Source organism: Crinia signifera, chromosome 3, assembly GCF_055691185.1.
Source record: "Crinia signifera chromosome 3, ASM5569118v1, whole genome shotgun sequence".
Lineage (NCBI taxonomy): Eukaryota > Metazoa > Chordata > Amphibia > Anura > Myobatrachidae > Crinia > Crinia signifera.
In genome coordinates this window covers 70,057,261-70,070,347 of record NC_139219.1, presented here as the reverse complement: position 1 = coordinate 70,070,347, position 13,087 = coordinate 70,057,261, and the positions used below count along the sequence as shown (strand labels likewise).

Sequence of the window (13,087 nt, the reverse complement as noted above, 5' to 3'; positions counted from 1 at the left end):
AATTGTACTTGTTTGAACAATCCAGTGGAATTAAACCGCTCAAAATTCTTTACAAGTTTAAAACATCTTTAATCTTTTGAAGGTATGCTATTATAGTTACCACTCTCATTATCTTTGACATTTGTTAAAGATTCCATTAATTAATTAATTTAATGGTTATGAAGCTTGACAGACTCTTAGTCATTTCTCCCTTTATCCATCTGTTCCGAATCCCTCTTGTTTGCCATCTCTGTCTTACCCAATATTTTACTAGTTATGCTGTCAAAGAATAAGTATAAATTGATATCGATGTCTTTCCTAATTTATGCACTTACAATAATGTTCTACTTTTGTAGATTCTTATTATATGTGTCAAACCCCTGATGAAGTCTCTTAAAGAGACGAAACGCGTTGGGTATCTGGTGTGATCCTAATTCCAAGAGAACACTTCTATTCCAAGAGTATCTAATTTTTATATGTTTTATAATAAATGTTTTTTATTTAAAAGAAGTCTTGGTTGATAATAATTCATTACAAGTGGAAAGACTGAAATCATCATATTGATAAATTGTACATGGGCGCTGTATAACACTATTGGGATATATATATATATATACATATACATATATATATATATAACATATCCATGCTCCTAAGTGTAAAACTGCTTGCAATATAATATGTGGATTTTTCCATATAAATCTCCTTTGCAGGATGAGCATCCTGATGTACCAGAATCAGCGGTCATTGGTTTTCCACATGATCTGAAAGGAGAAGGTAAGATTCCTGGAGTACTGTTATTAGTTTATTAGACAATACATCAGGTGGGTTAGTATTCCCAGATGCACTTGTACATAAGATGATCATTATACATGGGCAGTTATCAATAATTCTGTGCTCAGGAACAATTAGTGGTTGGGACAAGAAGGTGCATTGCATCGTGAGTGATGAGTTTCGGAATACTGCTATTGTTCTGTGTCAATTTATAGTCTATTATCTCAGTCTATTAACCAAACAAATGCTCTTTCATTGTTATCAATGGTGAAGTTTTGAATGCAGTTTTATTTTCCTTGGCAGAGTGCTTTTTATTTAATTTGTGGAAATTCCATATGTTCATTGTAAAGTAGCAAATACAGTATAGCTTACTAACTCACCTTAATTGATCCAAACCTATTTACAGAGGATGATAGCAGAAACAAATGATTTACTCATTTAAATACATCTTTTTAAATACATCTTATTTTTTCAATATAACTGAAGGTTGAATTTATTTTATTTAAAAAATATATTTTTTAAAGGGCTCAATGGGACTTGTAGGTCCAAAGCAAAACCAATAATAAAATAAATTCACACACCGTGAAAGAACAAGAATATATACCTACATACATATACTTACCTATGTTGCCACATAGTTTGGTCCTCTTCTCCAGTAGAACCCATAAGGGAACTGTGGAAAAATATATACTAACCTACATCCAGAGTAGAATGCATCCTCTTTGTTCCAAGTAGCATGCCAAGGTTGAAAAAAAAAAAATTAAAACCAACCACGAACTGAGTAGCAAAATACTGTATGTATTTACACATGCTGCTCCTATGCATAAATGAAGGGGAACATTGACTTCTATGGCAGTTAACATAGGACTCAATGTTATGGAAATAACATTGAGTCCTATGATGGGAACCGGCATATCAACCTAACTGCAAAGTCAATTAAGATATCCCTGTGGGTGACCTCTATTAACTTTGGGGATACCTTCGACTGACTTTGCATTAACATGGATCCTTTATATCATACACTTAATACTGACGGGCAGTACGGATGGTGTAATGGTTAGCATTACTGCCTCACAGCACTGAGGTCATGGGTTCAATTTCCACCATGGCTCTAACTGTGCGGAGTTTGTATATTCTCCCCGTACGTGCTTAGGTTTCCTCCGGGTACTCCGGTTTCCTCCCACAATCCAGAAATATACTGGTAGGCTAATTGGCTCCCAACAAAAAAAATTAACCCTAGAATGTGTGTGCATGTACATGTGGTAGGGAATATAGATTGTAAGCTCCACTGGGGCAGGGACTGATGCGAATGCTCAGCTATACTCTGTAAAGCGCTGCGGAATATGTATGCGCTATATAAGAAACTGTTAATAAATAAATAATAATTAATAATACTGACAGTTAAGCAGGGCTTGCTGTACAATTAGGGACTCAGGGGGACACCTCTGAGCCTGACTATCACAAAATTAAGGAAGACTAAGAGAGGCATCCTTGTTGAACTGAATGCAAATGGCCCCCACGCTTTCACCTGGGGTTCTGGATAGTTGGTATTGGTGTGTGAGTTGGGGTGGTGGGAGCAGTAAGCTGAAGTTTTTCCTAGGTGCTGGAAAACCTTGCACTGGCCCTGCAGTTAAGTATACTATTTGTAAAATAAAATGATGGGGGTGGTTAGAGAGGGGGAATAAGGGAGGGGGCCAAGGGTGCACCTGATCTAGTGTTGCTGTCGCCCCTCTCCAGCCTCTGCCAGCAGCAGCTTTCCTGGTCTGGGGGTGGGTGCATCGTTCTAGTGGAGTGGGGGTAGGGACATGGTGGTTGTAGCTGGGATTGGTTGTTCGTGAGAGGAGGAGGGCCTCCTATCTTGTCCTGACCCCCCCCTTATGCACTTTGTCTGGCCTTGTGGAGGTGCCAAATCCGAGCGGTACAGGTATGCCACGCCCACTTGCAAAAATATATTTTAAAAGTTAATGTATGGGTGCTGCCAAGGGGGTGCTTCAAGCTTCGTTAGGCTGACGTTTACTGATCTCTTTGGAGACTAAAAGAAAATGGCGCCATGGGTCTGCAGTGAGAACACTAGTAACTGGCATTTATGTTACACTATTACTGGTACCAGGATAATGTTGGGTCTGCCAGTTACAGCTTTGCAAAGGGTTACAATGTTCTCCCCAGTAACTGTTCCGGGTACAGACTTGTTGTAGAGTCATGTTGCTCCGCCTCTTGGCACACCTGACACCACAAAACACTACAGCTCATTTTTATACTGAGAAACTTTTAAAGCAGATGATGAAGTGCATTATCTCCCAAGTATGTATTGATCCGAACATTATATTTATCATGACATATAGACACGTAAGTCAAAAGATCATTTGGGAGAGATTGTTCTACATAATAATCTCAAGGACCATTTAATGAGTTTTTACAGTGACTCCTATGTGGGGCTATTCAGAGCACTAATGCATGGAAACTCCTCATTACAGTCATTCTGAGCTAATGAATAACTCTTCATAAAAGTATCTGTGTTGTATAATCCAGGTCTCTTCTGCGGAAAGAGAGTCATAAATAACTATCACATATACTTTCATTGGAGCTTTTCCTCACATATCTTTGTTTCTCATTGTGAAATATACAACAGTAACATTTAAGTGGAAATAAATATAATCTAAAGTGTCTCTGTGGAGATAAAGTGCAGCCAAGTTCTACAGGTAATACTGCCACTAAAGTTTGAGCCCAAGGAAACGAATGACTTGAGGTGAGGTGACAAAGCTGTTAATATTTCACCCGATTCATGCTTGATGTCGGATATCTCATCTCATTATCTCAGCTATTAAATTTCACAGTTCATTTACGCTAGATTGCTATTGAACACCATGTGTACTGCCATTAACACCAAGTGTACTGCACTGCAGACTCCTATAGGATGCTTTTATAAGCTTGGCTCTGTATATAATTGTATGCCAGCCTGTGTGATCCTGCATCAAACAGTAGGCACAATTTGGCTATATTGCCCACATACATATTGCCAGAAATAAACATATGACAACAATGAACATAAATATATTAATATCTGCAGAAATGGAAATGTTATTATTTGTAATAATACCCCAATAATAATTTGTTGTTTTTCAATATTTTTATTCGTTTTAGGGGCCCTTTATTGAGCATTAAGTAGCTACAAAGTATGTTTAATGTGGCTCATTGTTATAGTCTGCTTGGACAAATATCACAGTGCATGCAGTGAGAGTAGTACCAAATGTGTTTGTCCCTAAATTTACCAATATTCACATAAGTCTTATTTCAGTCATACTGTACAAATATGAGTGGTCAGCCATGTCTAGTTCTCCAGTATGCTCAGTTCTGATAGAAGAAACGAGAAGTCATTCCTCAAGTGTGGTATAGACAAGGGACACATTTCCCTTGTATTATGCATTATAGTAAGTATACCTTTACAGAACACTAGCACTGCTATTAAAATCAATCAATAGTTTCAGTCTGTCTCTTGGACGCCAGCCACATTGTTATCACTGGAAGATTGTACTAATAAAACTGCTTATTGCTTTCAGTTACCCAAACACTGCAAACCACTTGCAGTTTTATATGTTGCACACACTGTAGAATTGAGATCACTGTTTTAAGTCATTTCCGAGGACAGTTACTCACAGAGCATGACATCCCTGCGGGCAAGACATGGGAGTAACATGGTAGTAGATGCTTTGGTTTTGTGCATATAAAGTAGCAGACTTAGGTGTTGATCCTATTCCAGGCGGAAGATTCGTGAGTGTGAATCGTCACGATACCGGGCATTGAGAGAATTCGCCTAAAAGTGCTCGCACCTCCATAGGGTGGCGAGCAATTTTAAGTGAATTTGGCCCTGCGAAGGGTGTGAGATCGGGTTAAATTGGGTGCCATTGCCAGCGTTTAAATGCATTGGAATGGCACCCTTTGCGGCTAATAGGATTGACCCCTAACTGTACTTTAACATACAATAAGCTTCCTTATGTTTTGATTACAATTACAAAATCTGACTTTAATGATGACCAATAAACAATGAGAGAAAGGCGGAAGAGAAATTCATTCTTAAAAATCAAACATCTTTTATCACTGCGGTGCTCTTTCCTGCTGTAATGCTTTAGGCTGTAGCTTCACTCATTCTTAGATGTTAACAGAAGAATAGAATAGAATCAACTTTATTGGCCATGTATGCTTGCGCCCACTAGGAATTTTTTGTGGATCACAGTGCAGCATGAAGCAGGGATGAAAAGGGGGGGGGGGGGGGGGGGGGGGGAGCCATTACATATAATACATAACACATTACATGCATTCCATTTCTAGCTATGACTATGGTGGTCAGGTCGCCAAGAAGGGATCACGTTGTTTGGCTGTTGATATTGGGATTGCATTATAAGGGTCTGATTCAGCCCCATTTGCTAGGCTGCGTACACTCACAGCCTAGGGAACAGGTAAGTGCTGTCCCACCAAACACCCCCCCAGTCCCCCTCTCTGCCGCCTGAATCAATTTGCTAATGAAAATTCAGCAAAAACACCTGCAGATTTTTCCCCACAAAAGATGGACTGCTTCTCCACACTCCTCAAGTAGACATCTGTGGCCTGATTGCTAAAACATATTTAAGGCACAGATCAAAATACAGCACACCAGGCAGCTGCCCATGTCCTCACCATATATTACAGCAGTATTAGAAGAATATTATGTGGAAGCTCTTCAGCATCTCCATAGCATGACTGGCAATAATGGATGATAAATCATGCCCGTTTAAGACAAATCTCAGAGAATACCAAATAGCTCATGCGGGATACGGTCATTTGGCCGACAAGCATTGGGTCAAAACCATTAGGTCGACATGAAGATAGGTCGACATGGGTCAAGGTTGACATGCTTCTAGGTCGACGGCTTTAGGTCGACATAAGCATTAGGTTGACATGGTCTAGGTCGACAGCCAAAAGGTCAACTGGGTTTTTCATTGTATTTTGAGCCGACATGTGCCAACAGGTTGTATTTCATGCCCTACCATCCACTAGGGCGTGGTGTGAGAATAAAATAGTGTGCCTAGCGAAGCATTGCGAGTGCAGCGAGCAATGCAAGGGGATGTGGTGCACTTCAATCTGTGTCCATGTCAACTGTGTCAACATTTGGGTAAAAAACTGTGAAAAACCCCATGTCGACCATTTGACTGTCGACCTAGACCATGTCAACCTAATGACCTGTCGACCTAAAGCCATGTATACCTAGAACCATGTTGATCTTGACCCATGTCAACCTAGAACCATGTGGACCTTTCCCCATGTTGACCTAATGGTGTCGACCAACATGCTGTAGACCAAATAATCCCAACCCGCTCAGGCTGTGCTGGAATTTTGCTCACAGCCAGACAGGATGCTATAAGAGCGGCATTTAGACTCTTGACACTAATCGCATTGAATATCTGATTCAAGACCACACACTTGCCATCCATCCCTGCCGGATGCGGGATGACTCGCCAACAGTCTGGAGGATCCCGATGGTCAGGATCCCGATAGTCAGTGTACTGAAGCCAAAATACCAACTGTTCAACTGCCCCAACAGTTGCGATTTTGACCAACAGGGGCTATTCTCCCACATGGGGGCTGCAAGGTGCTTTTTTGCACCCGACGGTCAACGAGTCATACCACACCCATTACTGTCACCACTAACCAGACACAGCTTCAATCCGTGCAGGAAGGAATTATTGTTTTACGATTTACTATTATCTTTCTATTTAGCTGGACTTTGTGATGATAAATGTGTGACTCACAGATACAAATTCCTATCTAAACAAATATATATATCTACTGTACCAGGCTGGGATATTATTGAGGATGAATAAAAGATGCAGGCTTAATACTAGTTTTGGGCACTGACAATATACTGTATAAGCCAGTGGTTTTCAAACTGGGTGCTGCCAAGCACTTGCAGGGGTGCCAGGGGTTGGTGGTCAACTACAGAACCAGGTAATTTGCTAGGCAAATGAGTGCTTCTGGAAGTGCAGCCATGTCCATAACCACCTAACTGAACCCAAGAAGGGCAGATAACTACAGTTGACTGGATTGAATCATGTTTTCGGAGTTTATGAATAAGAAATCTTTGACCTAGTGGCAGAGGCGGAACTACCATTGCTTCAGCAGGTGCAGTGCCCCAGGGCCCACTTCTGCCACAGTCACCCTCTTCCTGTCACCCACTGATTCTCCCTGTCACACTCTGCCTATCCCTACTTCTCCCTGTCACCTTCTGCCTCTCCCTGTCACCCTACTGTTTCTGTCATGATCCACTACTGTGGCTCATTATTTTTATGTCAGTTTCTGTGAGCTTTCCAAGAATCTGTTTCTGGTATGGGACTCGCTGGTGGCCTCCTGTGGTGAGTCTGTGCTATTGCAGCTCTCTTCTGTAAGCTGTTGCTTAATTAGCTTGTTACTTTAGGTCTCAGCTGCAGTCATTTGTGCTTTAGGAGGCCTGTACCTCTCCCGCAGTGTTTATTTGGTGCTTGCTCCTGTTATATTCTTGGCATACGCAGACCCTGACTCTGGTTATAGCTTCAGCTCCAGCTCCTTTTTCCAGCTTCTAGTACCAGCTTCTTGCTCACTGCTTCCAGCAGTCTAGTTCCACCTTGGTGGTATTCACTTGCCCTCTCAGGGGTAAGTAGCTTCTGGTCTCATTCCTGCCTGCTTCTGCTCCTAGTCCTGGGACACTGTAAGTGCTCCACCTGGAGCCCTGGTTTATTCCTTTCCTACTTGTTTTTGCCAGTTACCTTGTGGACAGTATTGTTATATCTCTCTGGTCCACATTGGTACATTCCCCCTGGGATTGCCAGAGGTTTGCTGCAGGTCTGCGCTACCTATTGATTTATTTCTCACCTTTTTTTCCTGGGTATTGCAAGTACCCATCTCTTTGTGTAGTTTGCTGTGTTTTGTGTGGTGTTATATTGTGCTTTTGTGTGGCGTCTTTCCTTATGCTTATGACTAGGTCGTCCTTGGTCACTTATATGTTTTGTTTCCTCATTTCCCTGGGAGTGGCTCAGGAGCCGTTAGTGTTTTTCCCAGTCATGCCCCTGTTAGTCAGTTTCACCTTTTGACTGTCTCTGAAGGATCTCCAGTACCTTGCCCAACCATAAGACCTGGTTACACCGGAGTTGGGGCAGACTTAATTTTCCCCTTCAAACGTGGTGATTAAAGGTGAAGCAGGAACTGACCATCTGTTGGGACAGGAGGTCAACAGAGGCATTGTAGGGTTCGCTGTGGCCGTCCTAAACAGAGGTCACAGCTGCGGGGTAACAGTTTCTCCATGTCACCCATTGCCGTGTTGCATATTGTGAACTTGTGTTAGGGTGGAGGAGTGGGGCCCAAATTATATTTTGCACCTGAGCTCAGCACCCACAAGTCCCTCCTCTGCCTAGTGGTGATGTAAAAAATGTCCTTTTATTTAAGAAAGTTTGAGAACCACTAATATAAGCTTATGTTTCATTTAAATAAATATGTTTTGTAAATTAATTTAGTGCAATTGTATCTTCCAGCTGCATTTGCTTTTGTGGTAATAAAAGAAGACTCAAATGTCCAAGAACAAGTAATAAAAGAAGAGTTGAAAACTGTTGTAGCCACAAAGATAGCAAAATATGCCGTTCCTGATCATATCCTGGTAAGTGGCGGCTCCATGAGATATAAACTCCTTTTGCACTAGTGTGATGCACTGCCTGATTATAGTACTGTACATTGAATGCTTCATACACTAGTGTGTTTCATTCTTTAGCCAATTTTACTATTTTTTTTAATCTATTGTTTTGTCCCACTACACTATCTTTTTCTTTTTATGTCTCCTATTATCTGGCTTAGCCATCTATCATACAATTCTGTTAACCATCTGTCCGTGTCATGCACAGTGAGATCCTGACAGATAAGTGTGTGCGCCTCCTGCTTACAGTTCCCATTGCCACCAATCTGGGGCATTATGATGACACTGTTATCAGCCTTGGCATGGTGTACATGGCTTCGAAGCAGGGACAGTCTTATATGCAGCTGAGGAATTTAGGGCTTTAAACATCTCATAGTCCCAATACTGCCATCTAAATTCTGCCAGGTAAACATCATTGTTAGCAACCAGATGATTATCCTGGCTGGATCCTGCAATGCTGCAGCCTGTCCCTTCTGAATGACATGACAGCTGGGAACTGTAGCCTGTGATTGGCTACCTCTCCTACACAGTAGCTTGCTACATGCAGGGAGCTCAGTGCATCACAATCTCTGACTACCTCAGACACACAGAGAGGTGGGCGACAGGGGCGAAGAGAGACAGTATAAGAGAGGGGGATAGGGACACAAAGTAAGAGGAGAGAGTTATGGGAAAGGAGTGAAAAAATCTGCACAAAAATGGTCCAAACTACTAGGCTATACATTGCAACCAATCCGCTTCTTGTTAGCATTTACTAAGTACATTCTATAAACTGGTTAAGCTAATGAGTTACTATGGGCAATGTCTCCACTTAATTATTTAGTCCATGAGTTCACTGGCTATACTGCCAGTGATTTCCTATTGACCAGCACATACTACAGTATGCCAGAACTGGGGTGGAAAACAGACGGTGACTGGAAAGTGGCTACAAATCCACTCAAAATGTGTCCATCTTATGGGAATGTAGTGTCAGTGCAAGTGGCTGCATTCACAGACTTAAGCATAGGAGGCCGTAGTCAGATGGAGACATTGCATGTGTCAATGGTGTGCTGACAGTGGTGTCAAAAGAAGCACCGGTAGTGTTACAGTGTGCAGAACTGCTGAAAGTGGGTATGTCAGTCTCACTGTTTGGAAGGAAACAGAGGAAGGGCTGATGCTGGCATTTGCATATACTCACAACAAACCAATCCATGTCCATCTATGATTCAGGCCCAATGATTGTAAAGAGTTTCATAATTAGATGCTTTCATTTCAGATATCATAAAAGTGGTGAGATGAATTGTACACTTAAATGTTTTCTTTTTTATTATAATATTATAATACTGTAGATTATCACCATAGACATGTAACGTGGTCATCTGGTCTCTATCTATCAGATTGTAAAGCGCCTTCCTAAAACACGCTCAGGGAAAATAATGAGACGAGTGCTGCGGAAAATCGCCACCGGATTCACAGACGATCTCGGAGATATAACTACACTGGAGGATCCAAGCATCATTACAGAGATACTGGAGTCATACCAGAAATACAAGACACAAGAGGCTCCGTAATAACCCAGTGACAGCTGTTAATGTTTGATCAAAATGACAGGGATAACAAATATCCTCTGGGGGAATAACAGAGCCATGCTTCAGGCACGAGTAACAATAACTAACTAATGTGGGATATTTATTGTACTTCAAAGAAGCAATTCCTGACCTAGGGTATATTGGATTTACCAAACTGCAGATTTGTATGTGATTTGATATGCGGTGTGCAAAGTGTTAGATTTACTAATGGAGTAACTGCAGATCAAACCTTATGAAAGCATTTGCTTCCCATACACCTATCCCTTGGCGCTATATGGTGTGAGATGCCATGCTGTGTATTTTTTACCTCAGTGTTACTACTTTTTCCTTCATTGTGCTACTTCTTCCTCAGTTTTCCATCCTAACTCGCAAACAGTGTCTGTTTCTCACATGGAAACAAAGCAAAAAAATGAAAGAATAAGTACAATAACTTTGTATCTGGAACAAATAATGTTGCATTGCAATGTTGCAATGGGTGCAAATACATATGTATATGCCTTTTTGTATGTAGGGTAAATACTGGCTGCTTTTGCATGTAGCACACAAAAGTTTTATTGTTGCACAGAAATTTTAATTACAGTTTGGACACATCCCACCCAAATTTAAATCTACATCTCCGAAGGCCCCACCCCCCGGCAGTGTAGCATGGTTTTGCCCAGGTGCACAGATACTTTTTTTTATTATATTAGTTTCCATGTCACAGAATAATTATTTAAAGTCACAGATGACACCTAACATGCATTGCGAGGGTCACACCTATGAGGCCTGTCTTTTGTTGTCTAATAGGGTAGTAGATCCTTAGGATTAGTGTTCTGGCACAGCAAAGTAGCAACATGCTTGGGTCGATTTGAGGGTAGGTGTAGGGATACAAATTTTTTTTCAAACTGCCTTAGTATATTCAAGATAGGACTTAACCATACGCTGAGGTAGCTCGCTTGTCACAGTGGAGGAAAAAAAATGAAGTAAGAAAATGTACAGTATCTTGTCAGCACTTTTGGTCAGCATATACATTGCTTTACTAATCTGCAGTTTTAGAAAATTCTTCCCATAGTCTTACGGAAGGACCTACAAGTCCCAGTAGTTCCCAACTATTTAACTATGTAAAGGTGATGGAATTTTCTAGAAAAAGATCATTATTTAATATTAACATAGTTATGATTATTTATTAGTAAAACATGACATGCTAATGTAGGGTGCTGCATCTGTATGTATGCCCACAATAAAAGAAGTACTATGCGGTTGTAAGAAAAACACTCTTTATTGCTATGAGGTGAGGATGATGTGCAGCATATGATCTAAGCACAAGTATTAATAGTAACAATTGATTCAATCTAGTACAGCCCTGTTTTTCAGGGATTGGGTACCACAAATACACTGCGCACTCATTTCATTACCAATTCTGTAAGAGACTGTCATTTATACAATGCGGCGTTGGAATTGGTGAGAGAATTCTCTACAACAATCCATCCAAACTCAGAAATCTGTCATGAGGAGAACCTGTCAGATCAGCTACAACTGAAATGCAGCAACTGTGTAGGTGACTGGAAGCAGGGAATGGTGTGAGCCACAATAGCAGGGACACAACTCCCAGTCACCTTCATTCGGCAGGAATGCCCTGGTTCATGGATCCAGAAAACAATGTAGCCTTCCATAATGTAGGCAAAAATAATGGATGTGGTGGTGCACATCTGGGCATACTTCATGGACAGTAATTATCTTGTCCCAGTTTTTCTATGTTATATAATATGGGGTATGCGGCATGGTGGGCATCTCCCCACTTTTATAGGATACGTAATCTTTGTAAACCGCTTTTCATTTCGGGGGTATCTAGCAGCTTAAGTGAAAACGTCAAATACACTATTGCAGTTTTATATCAGTGGAACAGGTCAAGTGGAACTAATTATTTCAATAAAAATGATTTTTTTTTTTCTTAAATCAACTGAACATAGTAGTGTTCCATCTGCTGTATAAAAGAATCTGGCAGTGGAGTGGAGGGGTGTATTTAAAGCTACTTTTTTTAACCCTAACCTCTGTTCCAACTCATGAAAAGACCATGTGACTTGCTTCTTACTGCATAGCCGCAGACCTCAATGCAAGCAGATACAGCAAACTAATCCTGTTACACATGTAGCAAATACTTGTTGCATAATTGAATATGCAGTTTGTGGAAAGCTTCATAGGAGTCTGTGTGATAGGAGTAGTAACTACTGTATATTGCTCTGGATTCATGTTTATGTCATTGCCAAGGTCTGGATAACATGATGGTGGCTCTGAGTGACAGAGGACATCAGAGGTGCAGTCTGGTATTAAACCTCAGGCAGGCAGACTGATCATCACACATTAGTTAAATATACGATTGTTAGCACCGGTGTTACTACATTATCACATGTGGTCGGCTATAGTTTCAGAAGCGGGAGACCAATAAATAAAGATAAAAACTTTTATATAAAAACCATAATGATATACATGTACCATTCAAGAGAGAGTGGTTTAAATGTCACAGTTCTCTTTCTTGTAGACAGGAAAGGAAAGGGAATGCATTCGGTACACACTGGGCTCTTTCTACTTGTGCACAGTTTGTAATTCAAAATTGTGAAGGTAATTATGTAGCAATAGAGTATTTACCATCTACTGGAGAGTGAATACAATAATAAAGTGAGTCTAAAACAAGTAAATGGGCCAAAGTGACATCATTATCACCAGTCTTTACTGTTATTTTGTGTGCTATCCACCTCTGATAACAAAGCAATAAAGCTACTTTAGGAGTTTGTGTACATTTCCAAATGAACACTTTACTCAGGGTACCATTATTTATCTAAAACCCTTGTGCTCTTCGTGGGGAAACAATGTGAAGAGGTTCTTCTGGTAGGAATTGCACCCAACAATGCTACTTCTGGTAGAACTATTAGCTTTATACTGTATCACAGCTTTGGTGGCAGAAAAGATCCATATGGTCCATCCATTCTGCCCATTAGGGTATTAGAGTTAGGGATTGGGCTATGGGTTATGGTATTAGGGGTAGGGTATTAGGGTTGTTTTAGTGGTCTAGGTTAGGTATTAGAGAGTATTAAAATGGTAG

General features: G+C 40.8%; 1 protein-coding gene across 1 annotated transcript in view; it reads left to right on the top strand.

Annotated features, from left to right (window-relative positions):
- The window catches only part of ACSS1 (acyl-CoA synthetase short chain family member 1), a 126,371-nt gene extending 113,725 nt beyond the window's left edge, over window positions 1-12,646 (top strand). The window contains exons 12-14 of the mRNA XM_083175965.1: window positions 693-756; window positions 8,289-8,410; window positions 9,817-12,646. Of these exons, the coding sequence (XP_083032091.1) occupies window positions 693-756; window positions 8,289-8,410; window positions 9,817-9,990 (360 nt within the window). The 3' untranslated portion in view covers window positions 9,991-12,646. The remainder of the gene's footprint in view (window positions 1-692; window positions 757-8,288; window positions 8,411-9,816) is intronic.
- Window positions 12,647-13,087: the final 441 nt, after the last annotated feature.